The sequence below is a fragment of the Apostichopus japonicus genome, chromosome 2 (assembly GCF_037975245.1).
Source record: "Apostichopus japonicus isolate 1M-3 chromosome 2, ASM3797524v1, whole genome shotgun sequence".
Classification (NCBI taxonomy): domain Eukaryota; kingdom Metazoa; phylum Echinodermata; class Holothuroidea; order Aspidochirotida; family Stichopodidae; genus Apostichopus; species Apostichopus japonicus.
The window spans coordinates 10,654,880-10,674,117 of record NC_092562.1 but is presented as its reverse complement, the minus strand read 5'-3'; the positions used below and the strand labels follow the sequence as shown (position 1 = coordinate 10,674,117).

The 19,238-nt window shown below is 33.4% G+C and overlaps 1 protein-coding gene across 1 annotated transcript in view; it reads left to right on the top strand.

Moving 5' to 3' along the window:
• Positions 1-18,899, top strand: part of LOC139977730 (uncharacterized) — a 94,204-nt gene extending 75,305 nt beyond the window's left edge. The window contains exons 30-47 of the mRNA XM_071987277.1: positions 3,621-3,711; positions 4,363-4,430; positions 4,843-5,282; positions 6,740-6,827; positions 7,157-7,233; positions 10,008-10,044; positions 11,008-11,105; positions 11,410-11,538; positions 13,214-13,362; positions 13,556-13,691; positions 13,881-14,009; positions 14,248-14,347; positions 14,485-14,564; positions 14,819-14,950; positions 16,320-16,454; positions 17,005-17,132; positions 17,412-17,547; positions 18,134-18,899. Coding sequence (XP_071843378.1) covers positions 3,621-3,711; positions 4,363-4,430; positions 4,843-5,282; positions 6,740-6,827; positions 7,157-7,233; positions 10,008-10,044; positions 11,008-11,105; positions 11,410-11,538; positions 13,214-13,362; positions 13,556-13,691; positions 13,881-14,009; positions 14,248-14,347; positions 14,485-14,564; positions 14,819-14,950; positions 16,320-16,454; positions 17,005-17,132; positions 17,412-17,547; positions 18,134-18,208 — 2,228 coding nt within the window. The 3' untranslated portion in view covers positions 18,209-18,899. The remainder of the gene's footprint in view (positions 1-3,620; positions 3,712-4,362; positions 4,431-4,842; positions 5,283-6,739; positions 6,828-7,156; positions 7,234-10,007; positions 10,045-11,007; positions 11,106-11,409; positions 11,539-13,213; positions 13,363-13,555; positions 13,692-13,880; positions 14,010-14,247; positions 14,348-14,484; positions 14,565-14,818; positions 14,951-16,319; positions 16,455-17,004; positions 17,133-17,411; positions 17,548-18,133) is intronic.
• Positions 18,900-19,238: the final 339 nt, after the last annotated feature.

Here is a 19,238-nt window from a genome sequence, read left to right as displayed (position 1 = left end):
TGTTAGATTTGTAGTGTTTTGACAAGTCTAATCAGTCATGTCTGTGGTACTCCGTAGTTTTATCGTTATCATCCTCTTTATAGCTATTTCGAGCCATTACTTGTTTGATCTGTAGAGAGTTTTGACAAGTCTAATCAGTCCGGTTTGTGGTCGTCCCTTTCTGTATATTTTTCATTCTCTATAGAGCTATTTATAGATATTACTTGTTTCATTTGTTGAGTGTATTGAAAGTCTAATTAGTCATGAATGTGGCAATCCCTACATATATCTTTATCATCCTCTATAGAGCTATTTCTAGCTATTAGTTGTTTGATTTCTAGCGTGTTTTGACAAGTCTAATCAGTCATGTCTGCGGTACTCACTAGCTATTTCTTTATCATTGTCTATGTAGCTATTTCTAGCTATTAGTTGTTTGCTGTGTAGAGTGTTGTGACAAGTCTTATTAGTCATGTCTGTGGTACTCCCTAGTCATATCTTTATCATTCTCTATAAAGCTATGTCTAGGTATTACTTGTCTCATTTGTAGAGTTTTTCGACAAGTCTAATCAGTCCGGTTTGTGGTCGTCTCTAGCTATATCTTTTTTATTCTCTATATTGCTATTTATAGATATTACTTGATTCATTTGTAGCATGTTTTTGCAAGTCTAATCAGTCATGTCTGTGGTACTCCCTAGCTATTTCTTTATCATTGTCTATGTAGCTATTTATAGCTATTGGTTGTTTGCTTTGTAGAGTGTTTTGACAAGTCTTATTAGTCATGTCTGTGGTACTCCCTAGTCATATCTTTATCATCCTCTATAGAGCTATTTCTAGCTATTACTTGTTTTATTTGTAGAGAGTTTTAACAAGTCTAATCAGTCATGTCTGCGGTACTCCCTATTTATATTGTTATCATCTTCTATAGCGCTATTTCTAGCTATTACTTGTTCCAATTGTAGCGTGTTTTGACAAGTCTTATCAGTCATGTCTGTGGTACTCCATTGCTATTTCTTTATCATTTTCTATATATTTCTAGCTATTGCTTGTTTTATTTGTAGAGAGTTTTGACAAGTCTAATCAGTCCGGTTTGTGGTAGTCCCTAACTATATCTTTATCATTCTCTATATAGCTATTTCTAGCTATTACTTGTGTCATTTTTAGAGTGTTTTGACAAGTCTAATTAGTCCTGTCTGTGGTACTCCCTAGTCATATCTTTATCATCCTCTATATAGCTATTTCGAGCCATTACTTGTTTGATCTGTAGAGAGTTTTGACAAGTCTAATCAGTCCGGTTTGTGGTCGTCCCTTTCTGTATATTTTTCATTCTCTATAGAGCTATTTATAGATATTACTTGTTTCATTTGTTGAGTGTATTGAAAGTCTAATTAGTCATGAATGTGGCAATCCCTACATATATCTTTATCATCCTCTATAGAGCTATTTCTAGCTATTAGTTGTTTGATTTGTAGCGTGTTTTGACAAGTCTAATCAGTCATGTCTGCGGTACTCACTAGCTATTTCTTTATCATTGTCTATGTAGCTATTTCTAGCTATTAGTTGTTTGCTGTGTAGAGTGTTGTGACAAGTCTTATTAGTCATGTCTGTGGTACTCCCTAGTCATATCTTTATCATTCTCTATAAAGCTATGTCTAGGTATTACTTGTCTCATTTGTAGAGTGTTTCGACAAGTCTAATCAGTCCGGTTTGTGGTCGTCTCTAGCTATATCTTTTTTATTCTCTATATTGCTATTTATAGATATTACTTGATTCATTTGTAGCATGTTTTTGCAAGTCTAATCAGTCATGTCTGTGGTACTCCCTAGCTATTTCTTTATCATTGTCTATGTAGCTATTTATAGCTATTGGTTGTTTGCTTTGTAGAGTGTTTTGACAAGTCTTATTAGTCATGTCTGTGGTACTCCCTAGTCATATCTTTATCATCCTCTATAGAGCTATTTCTAGCTATTACTTGTTTTATTTGTAGAGAGTTTTAACAAGTCTAATCAGTCATGTCTGCGGTACTCCCTATTTATATTGTTATCATCTTCTATAGCGCTATTTCTAGCTATTACTTGTTCCAATTGTAGCGTGTTTTGACAAGTCTTATTAGTCATGTCTGTGGTACTCCCTAGTCATATCTTTATCATCCTCTATAAAGCTATGTCTAGGTATTACTTGTCTCATTTGTAGAGTGTTTCGACAAGTCTAATCAGTCCGGTTTGTGGTCGTCCCTGGCTTTATCTTTTTTATTCTCTATATTGCTATTTATAGATATTACTTGATTCATTTGTAGCATGTTTTTGCAAGTCTAATCAGTCATGTCTGTGGTACTCCCTAGCTATTTCTTTATCATTGTCTATGTAGCTATTTATAGCTATTGGTTGTTTGCTTTGTAGAGTGTTTTGACAAGTCTTATTAGTCATGTCTGTGGTACTCCCTAGTCATATCTTTATCATTCTCTATAAAGCTATGTCTAGGTATTACTTGTCTCATTTGTAGAGTTTTTCGACAAGTCTAATCAGTCCGGTTTGTGGTCGTCCCTAGCTATATCTTTTTTATTCTCTATATTGCTATTTATAGATATTACTTGATTCATTTGTAGCATGTTTTTGCAAGTCTAATCAGTCATGTCTGTGGTACTCCCTAGCTATTTCTTTATCATTGTCTATGTAGCTATTTATAGCTATTGGTTGTTTGCTTTGTAGAGTGTTTTGACAAGTCTAATTAGTCATGTCTGTGGTACTCCCTAGTCATATCTTTATCATCCTCTATAATAGAGCTATGTCTAGCTATTACTTGTCTCATTTGTAGAGTTTTTCGACAAGTCTAATCAGTCCGGTTGGTGGTCGTCCCTAGCTATATCTTTTTTATTCTCTATATAGCTATTTATAGATATTACTTGTTTCATTTGTAGAGTGTTTTGACAAGTCTAATCAGTCATGTATGTGGTACTCCTTAGTTATATCTGTATCATTCTCTGTTGAGCTATTTCTAGCTATTAGTTGTTTGATTTGTAGCGTGTTTTGACAAGTCTTATCTGTTATGTCTGTGGTACTCCCTCGCTATGTCTTCATCATGCTCTATATAGCTATTTCTAGCTATTAGTTGTTTGCTTTGTAGAGTGTTTTGACAAGTTTAATTAGTCATGTCTGTGGTACTCCCTAGTCATATCTTATCATCCTCTATAGCGCTATGTCTAGCTATTACTTGTCTCATTTGTAGAGTTTTTCGACAAGTCTTATCAGTCCGGTTTTTGCATTCCCTAAGTTTGTCTTTTTCATCCTCTTTATAGCTATTTCGAGCTAATACCTGTTTGATCTGTAGAGAGGTTTGACAAGTCTTATCAGTCCGGTTTGTGGTCGTCCCTAGCTATATCTTTTTCATTCTCTATATAGCTATTTATAGCTATTACTTGTTTCATTTGTAGCGTGTTTTGACAAGTCTAACCAGTTCTATCTGTGGTAGTCGCTCGCTATATCTTTATCATCCTTTATATTGCTTTTTCTAGCTATTACTCGTTTAATTCAAAGAGTATTTTGCAACATCCATTAACCACACTTATGGAAGAAAAAAAATGGTACATAAACATGATCAATTTGTCATCCTTTAAACAGTTGTGTTTATTTAACTTTTCATTCAAGAGATGGAGCCGTCTTCCTCACTTGTTTATATAGTTGCCTTGGTGATTCCAGTCCTGCTCATCATTATTCTGTTGGTGTTGATAATCAAGCGGTAAGGTGGCCATCTGATTGTATTATTAAGTTTGGTACTAGAGCTGAATATGAACTGCCTGATCGCTTCCCTGATTGATCTGAAGTGGATTACTGGGCTTTGAACAATGGTTGGGGTGGGACTGTGAACTGGCTGGGAGGGACCAAGGATGGTGGGAGATTTGGCATAAATTCAGATAGTCTGGCAATTCAGTGCACAGTCTAGCATGACCTCTCATTACATGCATAGATATCAAATAGTTCTAATAAAATAATTGAAGCAAACCTGAAAGATCAGCATCATATGTTTTATAGGAAGATTGGGGAAGGGTGGGGGTCGTATTTAACCTAAATAGTTGTCCACAAACTTCTAATGAAAGTTCATAGACCTTTGGGTTGATAATTTTTCCTCCATTTTGATATCATGCTAGTGGACATGCCAGGGAAAGAAACACCTCTGCTTTCTTTTGCTGAATAAGGGACCTCCCTGCATGTATGTCCTTTGTTAGTTCCTATTCAGAATACAAGAAAAAGCTGCCTAGGTCTATCCTCTTCCTATCAAAAGAAGGAGATTATATAAATAAATCTCCCTAATCCTTCATAGTTTTCATTTAATGCAATTGTTGGACAATCTGGGTTTTTTTTTCAATATATCTAACAATGATATGAACAGAATCTGGAGAAAGCCTGCGACTGAGTCTAAACCAGTAGATGTACACGATGTTGATTATGTTAATGCTGGTGAGTATGTTACTTGTTTGTTCAGCTAGCATCTTAAACCACTTTATCGCTTCAAACATGTTAACACTACTGTAAATAATATTTTTGAGTTCTCCCTTCACCTATGAATACCAATAAAATCTTGAGTGTCTGTTAATTGGACCTTTTTTATAAATGATTTGATATTTTAAGTCCTTGTAGTTATCATTTTGGACCTTACTATAATGAGTGTCATATTTGAAATATTCTATTATTATATATTGATTTCAAATTAAACCACAAGGTTAATTTTTCTTTCATTGGTAAGGAAATCATTTTAATGCACTGCACTATAAGGTTATGAGTAATAAATTACAAGCTTGTTTGTAAACATGAAATGTTCTTAGACTATAGTAGATCTCCAACCAAACAATGGACCTGAAATTAATTCCAGGAGTCACTGATGATCCTGAAGATTACATAGCTCTAGAGGAACAATCTAGAAATACTCCAGCCCCAGAATATCAAGATCTCACAGACAAAGAAGCTTCCACACAAGTATCAAGGTATGAGAGAACCATCTTTGAAACAGCTGATGCAGCACCCAAGCCCATGCCTCGTCAGGGCATTAAGAAACAGACCGACTACCAGTATGAGGATGTCAACCTTGGAGAACCAGATGTTCGTAAATTACCAAGCGTTCCTCAGCCAGACCTGCAAAGTGAAGATGATACAGAAGTCCCTGAGATGTTTGAGGAATACACAGGAGTTTATATTAACACTCTCGGAGCTAGCAAACCAATAACACCAAGACCTATGAAAATTATTGAGTATAAGACTTTCATGGGTAGAGAAAGGTCAAAGGTCATTAGTGAAATTGTCCAACAGTATACGGTGAGCAGTAATATTGTATTTTTTTACCCAGCTTCAAATCTTTCTGGTATCATTTTAACTTACTTCAGGAACTCCTTACCTCAATGTTACTACCAAACTATATGAATACAATCATGCAGCACCAGACTAAGCCCACCTCTAGCTAGGACCAGTACTGTGTACATGCAGTGTACAAGTCCTTTCATCGGAACTGAAAAGATTTGTAGTTTTTCACAATAACTAAATTGTTTGTAGTGTTATCCTTTACTATGAGGAATATTACTTAGAATCTTTGTTGTAAACATAAAACGGTTTAGAATAGATCTACCAAACAATAGACCTAAAATTAATTTCAGGTGTAACTGATGATAGTGAATATTAAATAGTTCTAGAGGAACAATCCAGAAATACTCTAGCCCTAAAATATCAAGATCTTACGATAGTGTTACTTTCTCATGTATGTACCCTTCCCACATCAAAATCTGAATTATTTCAGTTTGTCAGTAGGACCTTTCATGAGTCATACACACAACCGTGTATAGAAAGATGCATTGGTAATATGTTAGTGCTAGTGCATGTGAAGTAAAAGGTAAAACTACTTTCTGTATTAAAGTATTTTAGTGAAAAAGTTTATCCTGTTTCGGTGGCAAGTGGACGCTGGGACCTTTTTGCTTAACTCATTGTGGGTTCCTCAGCATTTTTTTTAACAAAAGAATTGATAGTGGAAATTATTTGAAGGATTACGAAGTAATTTTGAAATTGTTATGAAAAGAATTTTTAAGAATTATTATGACTAGGCAAAGTGCTGCAACTTGAAGATTTTCAAACGGTTACATTGTGATTGTTTAGGCACACCTTACATGTTGTATGTGGATGAGATTAATAATGGTTATATTTGTTCACTCTCTTTAGTAGTAGTACTAAAATGTCTTGTGTTTGGTACAAATATGTTAACAGATACTATGAGCAATTGTACAAGTTTACTTATATAGCAATAGTTAATATATTCCGGTGGTGAATATCGGAAATAATATATAAAATGAACTGAGTTTTATTAGATGATCTATATTATTGTGTAGTTAATGTAACCAGCTGATGATCAGAGTTAGTAATGGAAAGTTAAACCTGAAGATTAATATGTAAACAATGTTTAGTTTGAAGTGACTAAATTTAACAGAACAGACTGTTAAAAGTTGTTGTTGGTTTACCTAGCAGATTACGAGGTTGTAAGGCATCGTGTTCACCAGTTTCTTTAGTGATCAAGTCAAATCAATGTTATATTGCTTTCTGTTTGGTACCATGAAGACTTTATAAAGTGTATTTCACTACATATTAGTGTCATACTTAACTGGGTTGGAAGCAAGAGAGGAACACTGTAGCTGGTTTCTGATCATCGTGTCTTCTTGATTACTTTAGTTTCATATCCTTGTTCTTTTGATTGCTTTAGAAATCAAACTTCTTTTGTTTTCTCGCATCAGGCTCTCAAAACAGGACAGCAACACCCTTGGACTGTAGCTATCAAGTTGCAGAATAAACCAAAGAATTTCTTCAAGGTTCTATTGCCATGTAAGTTTAACATTATAATATTGTTCCAATTGGAGTTATATTTCTTGTTACCAGGTTATGTGACAGGTTTGTCATTTCTAGAGTGTTCATGATGTTTTCTTTCTCTTGATGCAATTACATAATCATCTATCAAAATTTTCCCAAGAATACCAAAGATTAGACTTAAAAAATGAAGTTTCCTTCCAATGACAAAAACTTTGCGCATGACAGTAATATAAGGATGAAAGGTGTTGATCTTTTGGAATCGTTATAAAAATCTTTGCAGGGATGTACTGCTGCACTCCACATATGTTGTTATGATTACCATTTAATTCTACTATTTTACCAAGATGATCATTCAAGAGTTAGGCTGGATACAGATGGTAGTGATGTTAGGTCTGACTATATCAATGCCAGTTACATCAAGGTAATTCTACTGTAAAATATAGCTGCTGCTTTTAAACAGTCACATGGAGGCAACTCTTCCTGCTGCTCTATTTCCTAGCTGCTTTAGACAATTCTGTAGAATAGCTGCCATAGAAATGTTAACAGAGTGTCTCAACTCCATACTTTATGATGCTGTTTAAAGCTAGTAGAGACTTCCTGGAGCTCTGTTGTTGTAAGAAAGAGATGCTGTTTGGTTCCACTAATTCTATTTTAATTCCATCTTGAAATAAGTTTAGTGATTGGTTAATAGTAAATCATCTACAGTAGCCACTACAACTGGCTTCAATGTAAAAGAAAAACATTTAAGTCTTAAACATAATATAATGTGAATACTCTCTCATACAAAGATAGTTATCAATCATTAGATAACCGCATCAAATCTTCCTTGCTGAAAGCATCAATGTCATTTATTAGTGCCCATGTGTTTTATCAGAGTCAATATCTTTTTATGAGATAGAAATTAATTCTTTATTAGCAATTTCATATTTGATTTAAAAACAAAAAGAGATGTAGGATAACTGACCAGCAATATAATAGCAATGTGTAACTTGTTTACTCCTAAGAATAGCAACAGACTTTGCAGCAAAATTTTCCTTTTCAATATAAAAACATTTTTCTTCTTTGTAATATAATTACAGTCCTTTAGTGATTATACTCAATAAAGTAAACCTGGTTCGGGTTAATGTCTCAGTTTTTATTTGTCTTTAAATATCTGACATTGCAAGTCTCTGCAGGTATGCTGGTGATGGGCTGAATTAACAATACCATGTTGTATGTTTACAAGTCACTGTTGCAATTTGTCTTTGTTATAGTCCACAGATGTGATTGAAATATGTCATATACATAGTAACATTGTCATTGCCTAGAAGTTTGCTATTGTAAAGCACAATATGGTGTATTTCTGGTCGCAAGGTATTACTTTGGGTACAACAGCTATCATTGCAAGTATTATGGGTTAATCAATGGTCTACCATGCAATTATCTCATGGTAATGCATGAACAGGGATATAACTATCGCTGGATGTACTCGGCCTACAGCTCTTGAGTTCATTGTCCTGCAATTAATGCAGGGTAGACTTTTCATTAAACCCGGTTCATTGCTACAGAGCACTAAATAAATGTTAGTTTTCATCTCGGAATGTTACAATTTAATAACAAACGTTTTGAAGGTAAATAATAACAGCAAAGTCTCAAAACATGTTATTGCACAAATATAATAACAAGAATGACAATAATTAGCCTATGCATTGAACAACACTATTTTGTACAGCATAACGATCTGATGCAGGGCATACTATGCCTGTGTCCAAGCATAGCATATGAACATGAATTGACACTATGGCCATTGTGTACAATGGATAAGTACTTAGTACAGTACACAATATACTGTGCTAAGCTATATAGTTAATTTTGGGTCATAAACACTTGAACAATTCCATCAAGAAAAGTTCTTGAACAAGCAGCTAACTTTTGTGTAGTGCAATTGCTTTAACATTTGATCACACGAAAATAGGCACGATCTTATCAGGATCGTTAGGCCTTTTTTCCTAGGTGACCACTTAATGCAATTATATGCACATTTATACCAGCATGGTAAATGTTGTTGAACCTACCCTATGGTCATTATGCTGAAAGCTAGCTTGCTCAATTTAGTGATCATTTCGCCAAGGGGTGTTAACACCGAAGGAGCTTGTTGCTATACCATACTTTGTTTGAACTAACTTTGAACTAGCCTGGGCAGAAAACTTGGATCTGGATTAAGCTTAACGAGATACCATTTTCTATTTGCATCTTCTATTAATCCGCCATTGAGTATACCCTGCATTATCCATAGGTTAATGCAAGGTGCTGATATCGACGGGCCAATCAGATTTGAGAATATTATCAAGTATGAATGAATAACGCTCTATTATAATTCCGGTGCAAGTTTACATGTTTCCTGCAGATAGAAACATTAAATCTCTTAATATACTGATATGAGGGATGATAACTTATACAGCAAGTAGCATAGAGTGGAATAAGTAAGTACTATTCATTAAATAAGGGACTTACGTGTATACGAGGGTGAATATACTTATTCCCTGTGTAATGTATGCCTTAAACATGAATTGAGAATTTAGAAAACAAAGATCAAAAGAAGCCCATTGTTGTTCAGATTTGTATATGAAGTAACCCACATGATACAGGACAGCTATCATTTATGTTTGATGTGGAAAGTGTACACAATAGTTATTTGAAATGTCCATAGCAGAAAATTGTAATCTCTTGGCTCAAATCTTGCCAATTACTAATGATCATTTAGCGGACTAAGGAAACAAAATTGTAGAAACCTATTCTAAGGTGTTTGTGGGGGTGGGGGTGAGGGGAGGAGAGAAGGGTGGTGCCAGATTACGTCCACACTGATAAATAAGTAATTTCTGTCAAACATGTCCACTGACAAACCAGGGATATGTTACTGTCACTCACGTAGAATGGGATTTGTTGGGATGCCAACAGTAATACTATAGCTGTTCTATTTTCACTGCTTAGACTTCGGTCAGAATTTAAACTGGTTTACAAAATAAACTAGTCTGTGAATATTTCAATACAGTATAGGACAGGAGATCTAGAAGATCCAAATTTGTATTAGAAAACTGTTGGTTACCAGGAGATAACTAAGTATTCAAATTTGTTTAACATTTTCGAAAGCTCTAAATTGTTCTCCTCATTGAATAAGATGTGTATAAAACTGCAATACATCTTGACTCATTACAGAACCACCAAGGGAAGGTCTCGTTCATAGCAGCACAAGGTGTGTATAGCTCGTTATAACTTAGCATTTGTGGGAATATCTGAATATATTGATCGTTTGCTAAACATTCATTCTGAGCTTGTACTCTTTATTAGACGAACATCATTGTACAAGGATATGTCTAAGTTGATGTTCTTCTAGGAAGACTTGTTTGAATTATTGCCTCAATTAAATACCATGTGTTTGTACAGCACAAACTGTGTCAAAAAAATGTTTCTGCTCTTTTTCTTTAGGTTTGCACATTCTTGATACATAGATTCTGAGCTATTTTGGACAAATGCTTGTTAAAAATCGTAAAGTAATCATCTACAAAACTTGCGGTTCTAATCTAGTAGATTGGACAGATAAAGTGTCGAGCATTATTTTCATTAGAAAAAAATATATTATAAAATAAAAAGCTGTTATAATAAAAGCAATTTGTTTTAAGGTTTTGTTCTTGAAGCTTCCTTGCCTCTGTCTTGGTATTTGGAGTCACTAGATTCATAAAAGTCAGGATAATATCGTTTATCATACCATATGTTATTAAATTCAGTGTTGATCAGCAACAGACTGATTTCTGTACCTGTTTCCTTTCCTATAAGCCACTATTTTATCCAATGTTAACATAAATAAGTTGACCCACCTTTTTACAACTGTTTATCTTCAATATTGGCTGTTTGAAACACTGTAAAAAAGTTTGCAACATATCAACAGCCTTGTTTTATATTTCTTGATGGAATGTTCATGTAGGCTGACAATATTTTTTTTATCTGCTTTTTCCTGCCTTTTTGTAGGACTGTCTATTTCTTAAATGAAATGATTCCTTTTGTGTGGTTACTGGTGATTTTCTCTTTAAAATAGTACTTGATAAAATAAGGAAATATTTTGGTAGTTACTGGAAGATTGATGTTTAAATCATTGATCTTCATAACCAGCTGTTTTAACATTTTTTATATTCCTGTAATATTTCTTACTGTTCTGAAGGACCAAGGGAAGGTACAAAGGATGATTTCTGGAGGATGGTTTGGAAGGAAGATGTAGAGACAATGGTAACCCTGGTAGATAAAGATGGAACCGGGCAGGTAAACATTACATGGATTGAGATATACATATATATATATGAGATATATATATATATTTGATATATATATTTATATATATATATATATATATATATATATATATATATATATATATATATATATATATATATATATATTAGGAGTAAATGTGAAACGATGAAAACAAACCAAGCAACAACAAAACACGGCAATAAGAGAGAGATGTGTTGATCCGCACTAACATTGTCAAGACCATAGCAGATCAATATGATGTAACATGTTTGCATTTCTGCATATTTTTATATTTTTATTTCAATAACAACAGCATTCAAAGGATGCACAATACTGGCCACACAAGGTCAATACAAGCCAGAAATATGGTGCTATCACAGTACTGTTGATGAAGACAACAGCCTTCAGAAGCTACATACTCAGAGAAATGAATGTTATCAAGGTATGACTTAATATTTTATGATGAATATAAATCAAACTCATATCCACAAAAGAAAACTATATATCATTTGTCTGTGAGTATTTAGTAATAAGGTCCTGTTGATTAGTAAATAATCATAGGACACATTAATATGAAGTGATTGTTTGCCGTATTATGTTTATGTTTGGACAAATGTCATTACAAAATTCACAGAGGCTGTATCATCAAAATTTGATATTTATTTATTGAACCAATTTTAAAAATACAATAATACAAATATGTACAACCAGATATGGGTTAATGCTAAGACTAAATATTACCATGTTTGGTGCCTATAAAAAATCTTAACACTCGAATGATAGAAACTATCTGTAATTCTCAAGGAACCCTTATTGTATCAAAGTCTATTTCTAGAACAAAAATATTTGTGATTTCCATTACCTGGGTGTGAATCATCTTTCAAAATGAATTGAAGATATTTCAATGCTTGCACCTAGTAAAGTGGAGAGATGGCAGACCTGTGCCAATAATGTGCTTAGCACTCCTAATTGTAGATTCTACTTGAATAAGATTATGTTCACTTTAATAACCAAAACAGACTATAACCTTCATTTTTATCGCATGACAGCATGGCAATTGTATAGTTACGCTTCAATATTATGTTTTAAAATATTCAGAACAAAGAGATAGTTTTATAAGTAACCAGTGTTGCTGTTGTTTATTCTCCTTTCCACATAATAATCAAAATAAGATGCTTGCTTGAATTGTTATAAATTATACGATATAGCAGCATTAGAACCTAATACTTTGTTAGGATGCCATCAATTAGTTGTCAATATTGTCTGACAAACCATATTCTAATCCTTGGTGGCTATGAATGTGTAATTAACTGGATTTGGATTTGGTGACATTGCCCTGTGATAATAACTTCAGATCATTTAACAATATCAAGCTGTTTGTTTCTTTAGTCTGTTATCTCTTGTGTTAAAATTATTTAAGAATCATATACATTTCCACGATGTTATTCGCCATTTTTTTATTTCTGTGCAACGCATAGCATTGTTATTTAAGAGAAATGAATGTTTCCAAGGAAGGCCTGTTACTACTTACCTATGCATTTGCTCCGATTTTATTTATTACACCTGTTATAGGCAAGAACAGCAGTCCTGCTGATGCAGTCAAACAGCTCTCAGAATGCACACCTTAAGGAAATGAATGGCAAATATCTCAGATGTTATAGTTAGCTATGTATAGGGTACAACTAGTCAATAAAAGGCACTTAAGGAGGAAGCAAATGTTTATCATTTTAATTTTTTTTTAAATTATTGTACCCCTTATGAGACAATCAAACAGATTGACTATTTTACATACTAGTGTACTTGTGTTACTTGTGTTGTAGAGGAGCACCATCTACAGAATCCGAGGTGTTATTTCTATTTGATTTAAATAATAGGTTGATTAATTGACTTATTTAATTATTACTTCCTTAATTCTGTCATTTGTCATTCTTGTTTTGTCTCTCATGATGATGAAGAGAATGAAAGAAGAATATTTTACAGTGAATGAATTAAGATTTTATTTGTTGCCATCCCCCATGGCTGTGTTGTTTACAGTATAGATCTCTTAAGATTCATGTAATACAATGTTGACTATTTGCTGCTTCACTTGTGTGTTATTTATTACATTGTTACATCAGGGTAATGGGAAAGTCCTTACAGTAAGACAGTATGAGATTCCTTGCTGGAAGTATGGAGGTGTTCCTTCTGAGCCTGCTGACCTCATCTCTGTCATCAAACAGATCAAGAATCATCAGAAAGGAGGCAAACATTTATTGGTCCATTGTAGGTAAGACCACCAGAGTGGAAACAGAAATGTTTAATCCCAGAATATTTCACATTCCTCTTTTAACTATTTAATACAGACTCATTCAGGATGTTCTCATTGAGGTCATTTAGTTTCCTATAAAGTTCCGTGAGGACAAGAAATTTCAATGGTTGAAAAATATATTAATTTTTTATCTCTCGTTTTCCTTTTTGAGTAATGGTGTTGGTGCTACTGGTGTGTTCATTGGTCTTTATGATCTGATGGATGTCATTAAAACCAAGAAGGAAGTCAGTGTCTTTGATGTCATAGAAGGAATGAGAAAAGACAGGGTGAACATGGTACTGACAAAAGTAAGTATATTTGATACATAGAGTAATAGTGTTGGTGCTACTGGTATATTCATTACTAGTATCTATGATATAATTGTGTCACATGTAAGAATTGATGGTCAGGAAATACTGAATAAGTTTATAGGAGGACAATTAGTCTCTAGAATTCTGTACATTAGATGAGCTCAATATGCTTCTTTTCAATGTTAGCTCCAGTATCTGTTCATCTTTGATGCTTTGTTGGAAGCCATGTTGTCTCCAGACTCTCAGATGTCATGTGATCAACTCAAGAACCTTGACCTCTCAGCAATGAAGGCGAAATGCAAGAAGGAATTCCAGGTCGGTGTTTTACTGAATGATGATTAACAATAGATTGTTTTAAGTGTTATACTAAATATGTTGTATTACCATATGGTGTAATTAATTAATATATGTTGTATTAATTAGTGGTGTACTACTTTATGATGTATTAATATATCAGTAATTTGGTATTCAATTAGAAAAGTAGGCAATATTACATGATGAGCATAGTCAATGTGTATTAATCTAAAAATAATTCATGCATGATTTTTTTTAGATTTTGCAAGAAACTACCAAACATCAGGAGGACTTGGCAACCCTAGCAGGGAATTCATCTGAGAATAATCATAAGAACAGGTTCCCTGATCTCCTTCCAGGTGAGCTACTGTCATTAAATTTTAGTTGTGTAACAAAACATAAGTTTGTAACATGGTTCAATAAATTGTCACCCCAATTTAGTAATTGATGGTAGGTTATTGCCATTATTGAAATTTCCATATTACTCTTTTTACAGTGGACAATTTCAGACCAGTCTTGAAATCCCCAAGCAACTTATTTGGTTCCAATGATTACATCAATGCTACTTTTGCCAAGGTTTGTGTTTAATGTACCTATCTGGTCTCTAACTACTTTATATCTAATCTAAAAGCTGATTTTTATTTTGTGGAAACATTTCTTATATGCATATGCATCAGATATAATTATTGAAACTTCTCCTGCAAGATGTGGAACCTTAGAACATATGTAGATACTAAGTTGTATTTTGTTCATTGCATTAACAAGATGTTTGAAATGTATATCCCAGATCGCTGTAACTAGTAATGACCATTAAACATACATATTTTCAGGGCATTTCACAGAGGGGGTTTATAATGACCCAATCACCTCTAGCCTCAACCGTAGAAGATATTTGGAGACTGGTCTTTGATTACGACTGCACATCTATTGTAATGTTGAACACCATAGATGATTCTGATGAGGTAGGTGTCTAATAAGAAGCATGTTTTGCACAGGTTAGTGTTTGAAGCTTGCAGAATATTTGAGTGTTAATCAAGAGTTGCATTAACTCCCATACCACCTGACTTACATAACTTCAACAGCATATGTAGAGAATAATTCACAATATATTGATATGGTATCATAAATGTTTATATTGCTACACACAAGCTCATATGAATTACATTTATTTAAAAATTAAAGAGCTTACATGCTCAATACTTTAAACACAAAGAATATGCAGAAACTTTAGAAGTGTTTTCCTAACTTAAAAGAAACCAATTAGTCCTGCATGTGTGAAGTCTGTTGAATGCATTTTGTATCACTAACTCACAATTAGTTGAAAGTTGTTACTGCCTTTTTGATATTTCCTGCAACTTACTTGATGTTTAAGGGATAGTGTTCGAGAAAGATAGAGAGGGGAAGAAACTTTTGGCAAAAATGCATCTCTAAACCACGTTGGTCAACCAATCATCTAAAGTAACTTAGTACTGTAGACAGTTCAAAACATTTCTGATCTTTCTCCAAACTAAGTTTACAATTTCATAGTCATCCTTGACATTTAAATCATTTTCTAAATCCTTGAATTGTTGATTTATTAATCTAAGAAGTTGGGTTTGTGCTACATTGAAGATTATTATGTTGTTGTTTGTTTGTTAGAATTCAAAGCCAAACACCACAGTTTTCACAGTGTGTATTAAATAGCAGCTAGTAGAAATATATACTTAAAATATACTTGCAAAATTATCATCCTAACATGTTTTGAAAATATGCAAGTACTAATGTTTTGAGTTTTTATTCAGAAGCTTGTATTTGAGAACCATATCCCATTATTTCATATAGCCAAGATAGCTATTATTTCAAAAGATTAATCGATTTTCTCCAGAAAGACATGAAACTAACTTTTTTTCACTCTACTACAGTCCATGAGGTGCTTTCCACCGTGTGTACTGTGAGACAAATCCATTCACCAGCTGCTACATGAGTAATTCAATGTTATAAAATGTGGAAACTATAGAGGTTAATGACAACAGTAGATTAAAAGTGCATTTTGTCTTTTGGAAGTATTTGTAAAAGACCTATATCATAGGACTGACTTTTACAAAATTAGTTAATATTTATTATAAGGAGTACCCACTTGGCTTTAAAGATGGTGTGAAGAACAATGAGAACCACACCTTAATCACATAATGTCATAGTTTTATTGAAACATCTAAAAATGAAATAAATAATATTACAAATTTACGGTAAGTCATAATGATGGGGTGACAGTACATGTGTTTTTTATTAGTATTACTCTTTCCTATATATTTAATGAGTAGTTTAATAACTTCTCTCCTTTCTGTTTTACAGTCTCTAACTGTTTATTGGCCTAATGGCAACAATGCAGTCGCTTCTAATGGTCTGATGACTGTGATTTGTAAGAAGATTGAAGAAAGTGATGTGTTCACCAGGAGACAGTTTGAAGTCAAACATAAAAGATCTCAGGTATATAACTAGTTAGGAAAATAATTATGTGCTGTTCTTGTGTGTCAATATCATGGTATCATTTGCGTATTTCGTAGCCAAAGAATACTTTCACATAAAATTCTCTATTTATTACGACTCATTCATATAACAAGCGGTACGTCATGGGTGTGCATGCCTGTGTTCAGCAGTTTGATTTCTGACCACTGTTTATTGGAAACAACTGTAAAAGAAACGTTTTCATTACTCTGAACAATTTAATGCAAAATGTGAAATTAATTAAACTTGGTCCATCAAATTTGGTCATTATTTTCCAATCAGTTTTCTGTGGTTGATTTTATACTTATTTCTTTTACATTTCTATGTGTGGGAATGGGCTAATACCTTTAACTATATATTTTTTGAAGGAGTATTCTCATTACAGATAAATAAACACATTGCAATAAAATATAATATCTCGCTTAAATTTATCAAACTTTTAATACAAAAATTAAGCATAACATCTTGTCACATTAATTTCACACATTTACATTTAATTGAAAAGTGCATACACTTATGTTTAATGTTTCAGAAATCCCTTTTGGTGGAACATTTCTCCTTCCATGGATGGCTTGGAAATAAACCTGATGTGCATAAACTCAGAGAATTCATCAAACACACCAGAACTAAAGGCACTGGTCCAGCTTTGGTACATTGCATGTATGTATCATAGTCTATTAAACTGAATCATTGTAAACCATCAAAGAATTTATCAAATACATCAGAACTAAAGGCCCCAGTCTGGTTTGAGTACATTGCATTTATATCATAAACTGTTAAACCGAATCTTCGTAAACACTCAGAGAATTCATCAATTACATTAGAACTAAATGCTCTGGTCCAGCTGTAGTTCATAAACACATTATGTAGCTGATCTAATAAACAAATTTATTCCATGATGTTTGATCAACTGTCTGTTTTTCCCTTCTCTTCTCTCAGTAATGGAGTTGGTTTGAGTGCTGTCTATGTCACAGTAATCTCTGAACTAGAGAGGATTGATAAGGAGGGCACTGTTGATGTATTTCAAACTTTGAATAAACTACGGAAGCAATGTCCTAAGGCAGTCCAGACACAGGTTTGTATAAGAAGATGATTGATTGTCACTTAACTGAATCTACCTATCTGACATAAGACATTTATGTTAAACCTGCTGTGAAGGGGGGGGGGTGGGGGGATTAGTGAATCAAACTTATCTTTATTGTAGAGACAGATTACCTGAAACTGTACCTTTGCTAGATTAGGTTTATTGGTTTACTCCATCATAAATATATGTGACATATTTATACATACATACCTATCTCATTACATGTGACATAGTTTGTGACAATGTTAAGGTATTGATGTACTCTATTATATATATGTGACATGTTTTATATGAATATATGTATCTCAATAAGTATGACAATTTTCATGTTATTGATTGGTTGGGCTAAATGTGACCAGATCATTCTGAGTGATATACCCTGATTAGGATATGATAATGAAAATCATTAATGGTATTGCTTTGACTGCTTCGTTTGTAGCTAAGGTTGAAAATGAGTTCACATCATGAGGTCAATACAGACCTTTAGAGTAAATGTGGCTGTGTAGGTACAGTATATTGTGGCATTCCATTTTAAGTAGATGTTTTTAGCAGTTGTCCATTTTCCTTTCATTCCCAGGATGAATACCTTCTGTGTTATGAGCATCTTAGAGATCATCTTAACAACCCAGATGAGTATACTGTTGTCTTCTAAGATGGAGCTGGATTAAATGAAGACTCTATGGACTATATTACAAGATTAGATCAGTTGTGACCATTATTTCATGCATTGATATGCTATGTAGCTGTATATAAAGGATACTAATTCATTGACTATGCCATAACAGGAATATTTTATTTCTTATAAAACTAAATCTATTCATTTGTTGATTCTAAGATGTTTTAAAGATTAAGAGGCAATTGTCAGTACTCAAATAGGAACCATCTGAACAACTCAGTATCTTTACAAAATTTCATTAAAAATTAAGAATTCAAATTAATTTCTGTGAATGATATCATGAATGTGTTCCTTCTTTGGATATAATTTGAGGGCAATATTTTTTTTAGATGGATTCATCAAAGAAGTTTGATGAGAAGTTGTTAAATTTAAAATTCAGACGATCCCCAATTTATGGCCTTGCAAACATGGTTTGTAAAAGTAGAACTCATGTGAATACGATTGCTTGTTGGGGAAGACAGTTGTTTTAATGACTGATGTAAGCTACATTTATGAGTAATGATTTAGTATTTGTGAAATCAAAAGCAGAAGTTAAAAGATGTTGTAGCATTCCCTGTAGCTAATTGTATTTCTTTATATTTTGATAATCATGAGGACTGCACTTTCTTCACATTCAATAGAAAGTTATCAATACTCACGATGCAAGTTTGACAATATTGTGTTGAAATTTTTTTTTAAGGGTGTTAGTGCTGCCTCATGTAAATTAAAATATTTTTGAGAACGGGACAAAGTAGTCCTTTCTTCATTCCCAAAAAGCAGAGACATGGCTGTAACTCAATTGAAACATGATAACAAAGTCTGGAATTCCCTGTCACAGAGGATAGTCATTAACAATTACTCCCAATATGCTAGAAATTCAAGAAATGGTAACTCAAATCCAACTGCAATGTACAGTTTGTGCCTTTTAAATACCGCAAAGACACACAATGGTCTATTCAGGAACTCTGCTCTTGGCATATTTAGGAGGAAATGAAAAGCATGCAAAAAGCTTTGTGTTAGTAGTAAT